General features: G+C 47.4%; 1 protein-coding gene across 1 annotated transcript; it reads right to left on the bottom strand.

Annotated features, from left to right (window-relative positions):
* Positions 1-3,413: 3,413 nt before the first annotated feature.
* Positions 3,414-6,732, bottom strand: LOC149443027 (uncharacterized). The gene has a single exon (XM_089656000.1). The coding sequence runs from the start codon at positions 6,635-6,637 to the stop codon at positions 5,912-5,914; it is 726 nt and encodes a 241-aa protein (XP_089512126.1). The 5' UTR covers positions 6,638-6,732; the 3' UTR covers positions 3,414-5,911.
* Positions 6,733-8,562: the final 1,830 nt, after the last annotated feature.

The raw sequence follows: 8,562 nt of genomic DNA, 5'->3' as shown, positions 1-8,562 counted from the left end.
ATGACACCCCATACTACTGTCCCCAATGTCCCCCCCAGCCAGGCCTCTGTATTGGAGAGTCCTTCCCAATCCATCATACATCTCTACACTATTAGTGACATAGAAGGGAAGGGAAGATATTGTTACAGTGTCTGCTGTCTGTGATTTCCCTGTATGACCATGCCTCTGCCTGCCCACTGAACTGACCCTGGACTGTTCATTGACGATGCCTCTGCCTGCCCACTGAACTGACCCTGGACTGTTCATTGACGATGCCTCTGCCTGCCCACTGAACTGACCCTGGACTGTTTATTGACCGTGCTTCTGTCTGCCCACTGAACTGACCCTGGACTGTTTATTGACGATGCCTCTGCCTGTCCACTGAACTGACCCTGGACTGTTTATTGATGATGCCTCTGCCTGCCCACTGAACTGACCCTGGACTGTTTATTGACGATGCCTCTGCCTGCCCACTGAACTGACCCTGGACTGTTTATTGACAATGTCTCTGCCTGCCCACTGAACTGACCCTGGACTGTTTATTGACCATGCCTCTGCCTGCCCACTGAACTGGCCCTGGACTGTTTATTGACGATGCCTCTGCCTGCCCACTGAACTGACCCTGGACTGTTCATTGACGATGCCTCTGCCTGCCCACTGAACTGGCCCTGGACTGTTTATTGACGATGCCTCTGCCTGCCCACTGAACTGACCCTGGACTGTTCATTGACGATGCCTCTGCCTGCCCACTGAACTGGCCCTGGACTGTTTATTGACGATGCCTCTGCCTGCCCACTGAACTGACCCTGGACTGTTCATTGACGATGCCTCTGCCTGCCCACTGAACTGACCCTGGACTGTTCATTGACGATGCCTCTGCCTGCCCACTGAACTGACCCTGGACTGTTCATTGACGATGCCTCTGCCTGCCCACTGAACTGACCCTGGACTGTTTATTGACGATGCCTCTGCCTGCCCACTGAACTGACCCTGGACTGTTCATTGACGATGCCTCTGCCTGCCCACTGAACTGACCCTGGACTGTTTATTGACGATGCCTCTGCCTGCCCACTGAACTGACCCTGGACTGTTCATTGACGATGCCTCCGCCTGCCCACTGAACTGACCCTGGACTGTTCATTGACGATGCCTCCGCCTGCCCACTGAACTGACCCTGGACTGTTCATTGACGATGCCTCCGCCTGCCCACTGAACTGACCCTGGACTGTTTATTGACGATGCCTCTGCCTGCCCACTGAACTGACCCTGGACTGTTCATTGACGATGCCTCTGTGTGCCCTCGCGCCTGTGTGCCTCGCGCGCGCCCCCTACCTGTTTACAAAACATACGTTTTAAAACATGCTTTTGCCCTGCCACCGTATTTCTACAGTGGCTGGGCGGCATGTGGTTAAGTTATTTGCATAATTTCCCCCCTTTTTTTCCCTGCTCTTTGGATCATAATCCATAAACTCTTCCATTTAGTGCAAGGTCAACACTGTGCCCCTCCATCCCTCCGTGTGTTGTGAGATGGAGGCGTTGGTTCCTGGGCTCTCCATTCCGCAAGTGACGACTCTGTGAGCAGTAGACTGTGGCTGTGTGCAGCCGCCCTCCGTCTGTTCGGATTTACATATGGGTGGTTTCAGAGGCTTCTCGGTTGCACCTCCTGTGATATGCCCTCCAGTGACAAGTAAAGATGGCGGCTGGAACGCATTGAGCAGGCACCCTCTAGGGGTTACATACCGGCGTGCATTCCACCGCCATCTGAGCAGCCTCTGCTGTTGATTGATTGTTTGAAGTTCCTCTCTCCACTGCCGTTGTTACAATTCTGACACATCGAACACAATACTTCCTCATAATATTCCTCTAAACCTGTCTGATCACTTGGAAAGAGTTCTAAAGAGTTGCTGAAGCATTTTACGAGCTCTAATAACATGGATTTAATGCAAATCACTCAGCAAAAGATCGATATGCTCTGATCACAATGTACAGGTAAAGCTGAATCATGGATTTATTACTATTTGTATTCATACTTTTATTATTCATTTCAGTGATCAACATCATTATTTTATAGCAGTCATGTACTGGGCATTATATATTATATATACATGTTTTATATATATATACACACAAACACACATATACAGTATACACAGTTGTGCTCAAAAGTTTACATACCCTGGCAGAAATCGTGACATTTGGTATTGATACAGAAAATATGACTGATTATGCCAAAAAACTGTCTTTTATTTAGGGATAGTGATCATATGAAGCCATTTATAATCACAGAGCTGTTTGGCTCCTCTTTAAAGCATAATGATAACAGAAATCACCCAAATGGCCCGGATCAGAAGTCTCCGCCCCCGGATCAGAGGTTTCCCTCTCCCTGGAATGTTTGGCCTTGGTACAGACACACAAGGTGACACACACGGGTTAAAATGGCAATTAGAGACTAAAATCCACATCTGTGGCTTTTTAATTTGCAATTAGTGTCAGTGTATAAATAGTCAATGAGTTTGATAGCTCTCACGTGGAAGCACTGAGCAAGCTAGATACTGAGCCATGGGGAGCAGAAAAGAACTGTCAAGTAACAAGGTAATGGATCTTTATAAAGATTGAAAAGGACATAAAAAGATGTCCAAAGCCTTGAATAGGCCAATCAGTACTTTTAAATCACCTATTAAGTGGAAAGTTCGGGGATCTCTTGATACCAAGCCAAGGTCAGGGAGACCAAGAAAGATTGCAGCCACAACTGACAGAAGAATTGTCCGGGATACAAAGAAAAAGCCTCACAGGCAACCTCAAAACAAATCCAGGCTGCTCTGGAAAAAGATGGTGTGGTTGTTTTTAAGGAGTACAATATGGTGACACTTGAACAAAAATAAACTGCATTGTGGAGGTGCCAGGAAGAAGCTTTTACTGCACCAATGACACAAAATGGCCCGGTTACAACATGCCTGACAACACCTTGAAATGCCTAACTGGGCCATCTTGTGTCATTGATGCAGTAAAGGCTTCTTTCTGACACCTCCACCATGCAGCTCATTTTTGTTCAAGTGTCATCATATTGCGCTCCTTCAAAACAACCGCACTGTCTTTTTCCAGAGCAGCCTGGATTTTTCTTGTGGTTACCTGTGGGTTTCCCTTTGTATCCCAAACAATTCTTCTGGCAGTTGTGGCTTCAATCTTTCTTGGTCTACCTGACCTTGTCTAGGTATCAAGAGGTCCCTGAATTTTTTACTTCTTAGTGGAAGTGATGACTGGCATATTCAAGGCTTTGGACATCTTTTTATGTCCTTTTCCATCTTTATAAAGTTCCATTACCTTGTTATGCAGGACATTTAACAGTTCTTTTCTGATCCCTATGGCTCAGTATCTAGCCTAGTCAGTGCTTCCACGTAAGAGCTAACAAACTCATTGACTATTTATACTCTGACACTAATTGCAATTTAAAAAGCCACCGATGTGGGACATGAACCTCTAATTGGAATTTTTGTCCATGGAGGACCCTGGGGAGGCTGCACTATCAATATCCCCCCGGGTGATGCAGGATATGGATAGAATTGTCATTGTTCACCTGGTGACGTCTGCTGGGGCTCTGTCAGGGCAGGAACAATGGAATGGGCAGGCAGGCCTATGGTACGGTCACGCCACGACTGCCACTACCCACAAACCAGAATCCCTCAGGGTGCAGAGTCTAAGCCCCAGGCTACCCTTCACCAGGGCCCCTGATGGTGGGGATGGACTTGACGCAGCCTGAGACCAGGTCGCGGCCCCCGAGTAACCCCAGCTGCAGTAACGACTGCCGCCAATGGCGTACAGCTGGTGGGAGCTAGATGGGAACACGTGTAACGTAGTCAGACAGGCCGGGTCAATAACAATGGAGCAGACAGTACTAGAAGGTAGGCAAAGAATACTCAGGTCACGGGCCGGGTTCAGCAACGGGAGGTCAGGTAAAGGGTTAAAGCAGCGAATAGTCTTGTCCAAGCCGAGTCGGTTACCAGGAGAGCAACGAGAACAGCACAAGAGCTTGCAACAAGGAAACATACAGGACACGAATGCAGAGAGCAATTGCAGACAGCAGGTTTAAATGTGATCAACCACACCCTTCTGAGGAGGAGCCGCAGAGGCCTGAAGGCATAAAGGTTCCCACCATGCTTTGCAGAAACCTAAGATGGATGCCAGCACATGGAGATGCACAAGCTCTGAGGAAAGGTAAGACCTTGACAGACTCATCCTGGGACTAAGGAAAATGGGTCTCCAAGTGTGTCCTCCTGAGAAGCTGTCTGTGATGGAGGTGAGGGCTGCTGCAGTGGTGGAGGTGAGGGCTGCTGCAGTGGTGGGCTGCTGTGTGTTGTGACTTTGTGCACCGGTGCCATCTTGGCTGGAGGAGTTCACTGCAGAAGAGGGGACTGGCGGTCTGACCGAGGCAGCTGTGTGGGCTTCTTTTTCACCATTAGCACCGACTGTACATCTTGTGTTCCCCCAGCTAGTGCTGCTGTTTCCAGGACCCCTCCTCTGCCCCACTTGCTTCATTTATCTCAGATGGTGGAGGACGTGCAGAGTGCGGTCAGCACATAACCTGTCCCGGACCAGAGCATGCGCACTGCGGGTTCAAAGACAATTTCTAGCAAAAATACTGATTGTTACATGGAAACAAAAAGTGTCAGAAATGGCATGGGGGGGGTCAATGTCCTATTCCTGATCTGTGCCGGCTGTCCCATGTCCTGGTATGAAGACGTCTCCTGTTATTTACATATATATTATAGGTAATTATATAGCACCCTCAATTTTCGCAGCACTTTATATACATTGTACATTCACATCAGTCCCTAACCCTCAAGGGGCGTACAATCTAAAGTTCTCTCTGTATCACTTCCTTTGTGTGAGATCCCCGGTGATCCTGCCAGTCCCTCTGCTTCCCTGTCACTATCGTAGTCAGTTCTCCATCCATGCTGAAAACAAAGCCTGCTCTCCTCCAATAATAAGACTTGCTCTGACACCCCCCTGCTCAGCCAGCCATTCACTGGGAAGACCAGTAAACAGAAGATAATTGTGCTGTTGTTTCTCCTTCCCATATACAGCTGAGATCAGAGGGAATGTGATCACTTATAAAAAGGGGAACAATGTATTTCTAATCTTTTTCTATCTATACACAAACGCTTTGCCTTTCTTTTTATGTTTACCTGAACTGGTTGTATTACAAGGTGAAGACTTACATACAGATCACCTTCTATCCTTCCATGTCTACTGTAGTCAGAAGTGCATTAGTATGAATCCATGCCTGAAGGAGAGTAAGGGGTCAGCTGATAGAAATTAATTGGACGAATGTGACACAAATTCATCGAGCCCTTACAGATTCTGGCCGTAATTTAACACATTGATTTCCTATGACCCTCAGCTCCATCTAGTGACCATAATGAGGTATTATTCATGAAATACCTCAGTCAGTAAAAGTATCTCAATACTGCATTATGGCCACTAGATGGAGCCAAGAAAATTAGAGTATGAAATAAAATACGGCCAATATTCATCACAGCTGGATGAACGCTGGTCACTTTAATTCAGCTCATTCTTTTTTTAAACCAACCTCCAAGTGTTTGTGAAATCACCCACCACAAAATGTACTCAGCCAATGACAGGGCAGGACATTTTTATTCTTCTCCTGCTATCAATGGCCAACCCGGTGCCACATTTCATCCATGTCTTTGGGGACCTCTGATCTCCTTATCAACTGTTTCTTCCATGATGAAGATCAGCCATGGAGTATATCTGAGGTGTATATCAGGGTGTACTTCTTCCCCCCATGAGAGCTGGGATGTCCAGCAACATTCATCTAGAAGACATTTCCCGCACTCAAGGCACTAATACACCTCCAGGGTTGTGTGGGCCCCTGATGTACAGGAAGACAGGACTTCAGTGAGGAACATTTCCCTCACTCAGGACAGGAAAGTGGCTTCTCCCCCGTGTGACATCTCTGATGGTTGTAAAGACTGGACCTTCGTGAAAAACATTTCCCGCACTCAGGACAGGAATATGGCTTCTCTCCTGTGTGGGATCTGTGATGTGTGTAAAGATGGGACTTGTGTGGAAAACATTTCCCACACTCAGGGCAGGAATATGGCTTCTCCCCCGTATGAGATCTCTGATGTCTGTAAAGATCAGACTTCTGTAGAAAACATTTCTCACACTCAAGACAGGAATATATTTTCCCACCTGTGTGGGATCCCTGATGTCTGTAAAGATTGGACTTCACTGAAAAACATTTCCCGCACTCAAGACAGGAATATGGCTTCTCCCCTGTGTGAGATCTTTTATGCACATTAAGTTTGGATATAGAACAGAAACCTTTCCCGCACTCTGGACAGGAGAAGCTCCTCCCTGTTGGAAGGCCGGCCCGGTCCCACACAGTCTGAGGTTCCTCAGGATACGAGGAATCCGATGGTCCATCTACACTGGGTGGTGCCAGATGGACATTGGAGGGAGCCGGGTTTTCTCCTGGACTATACTGTGTGATGTCCTCATCTTCTGCTTTCCAGTCTGGAGACAAAGTGAGACAATCCTCGGAGGTTTTCCTCATCTGCCGGCCATGGACTAAAATACAAAGAGGATTACTAGACAGGAGCTGATTGGTTCCCCCAAACCATGACTCCGTCCACATCAGGCAGCTTGGTCTCTGAGGAGCTTACAATTCCACCCTCAAGGGAACTAGGAAATGGCTCCTCTGATCTCCTACCAGGTCATTTCTTTATTCAAGGACCTTAGTCAGAGAGTGAGGAAACAACCAGAACTGTCTTTTATAGGAGGGACAGTGATGAGGGGATTATAGGACGAGGGTCCCCACCCCCTCTATCACTCATCGCCATCTTCTGAGCCCCACCAGAGGTCAGAGAGTGAGGATGGGGGGAGAACAACCAAGATGAAGACTGGACTGATCCTGAAGACCATCATCATTGGGGTATTGACTCCTCCCTCATTATCACTTTCTGTTTAAGGGTCCAAAGTTGGAGGATGTTATCACATTATTATCACCATGTAAAAGTCTGTGCTCCAATCACATCATCCGATATAAAATGTCCAGCTGGGAGGAAATAGGGGGAACAAAAAAGAGGTTGAGCAGAGCTTATGAATCAACATTTTGCTGCCAGCTGAACCCCAGAATCTCCATAAATCCAGTCTAGATACATAAATTGTGTCTGCAGCACAGAGAAGGAAGATTATCCGAGAGAAATCCAGGAATACAGGACGGGGAACACAGCTCAGGAAAGTGACCAGGGGATTACAGGCTGATATCACCCAGTCCCCGCCCTACTCTGGACCAATCAGTGAGCAGTATGGGTGGAGGAATGGATTTAGTGTTCATGACCCACCTGTGCTGATCTCTGTAGGAGTGTCCTCCTCTATAAATGTCCCCGTTATTCCATCCTCCTCCATAGACTGCTGATCATCCCTCACATACGCCTCTTCTTCTTCTGATTTCACCTCAACTTTAGGATCTCTCAGGTTTCCACTCTGAATATATAATAAAAATGTCATCAATGGTAACAATGCAGATAATGTACAGATCCTAATGATACTACCAATAATTGTCACTCATCTACCTGATGATGGTGAGGGATGGTGTGACCTTCCTGTGTGGAATCCCGGGAATACAGAGGACGGGGACATCTCTCTGGTGGGTTCCCATGACTGGATCCATCTGTAGGAAACACACACACTGACTGAATCCATTGTTTCTATGTGTTTATCAGATGATGGGGGATCTAGGTGGATCCTCCGTACTGCTCTCTCCTTTACAATAAAGTCTCCTCTTACCCGGTGATGTGAGGGGCGGCTGATTGTCCATCATGACGTCCTTGTAGAGATCCTTGTGTCCTTCTAAATACTCCCACTCCTCCATGGAGAAATAGACAGTGACACCCTGACACCTTATAGGAACCTGACACACACAATGATACAGTCACCATCCAGACACATCCCTTGTCTGTTACTGGAGAATGTCCCAGAATTCCCGGCACCGCTCACCTCTCCTGTCAGCAGCTCCATCATCTTCTTGGTGACTTCTAGAATCTTCTGCATGTTGTGTCTCTCAGGGTTTAGGGAGTCACATGGAGGCACTGTGATGGTCATATGATCACCTGACTTCAGAAGAGGAAATCTCTGTATTGAGGAACCAATAGGAATATCATGTTAGACTCCCAGAATCCTCCTCACCTCTCCGGTCAGGTCTCTGTTTATTAATAGAGATAAGAGTGATGTCATGTGACCTCCCAGAATGTTCCTCACCTCTCCGGTCAGGTCTGTGTTTTATTAATAGAGATGAGAGTGATGTCATGTGACCTCCCAGAATCCTCCTCACCTCTCCGGTCAGCAGGTAGATGATCTCCAGGGTGAGGTTTAGTATCTTCTCAGTCATGTGACTCCGGTCCTCCTCCATCCCCATTGGTGCCATCATGTGATCTATACAGGTCTCCTTGTCTTGTCTGTACCTGACATCACTTCCTGTCCGTATTCCATAGAGAAGTCCTGTCTGGGTAGTAGAAATGAGATCACCATCTTGTGGAGTTCAGAGGAACTGCAGCCCCA

Source organism: Staurois parvus, unplaced genomic scaffold (genome assembly GCF_062004578.1).
Source record: "Staurois parvus isolate SC_StPar_1 unplaced genomic scaffold, SC_StPar_1.0 ptg000879l, whole genome shotgun sequence".
In the NCBI taxonomy this organism is placed as follows: domain Eukaryota; kingdom Metazoa; phylum Chordata; class Amphibia; order Anura; family Ranidae; genus Staurois; species Staurois parvus.
This window is presented reverse-complemented; position numbering and strand designations above follow the sequence as displayed.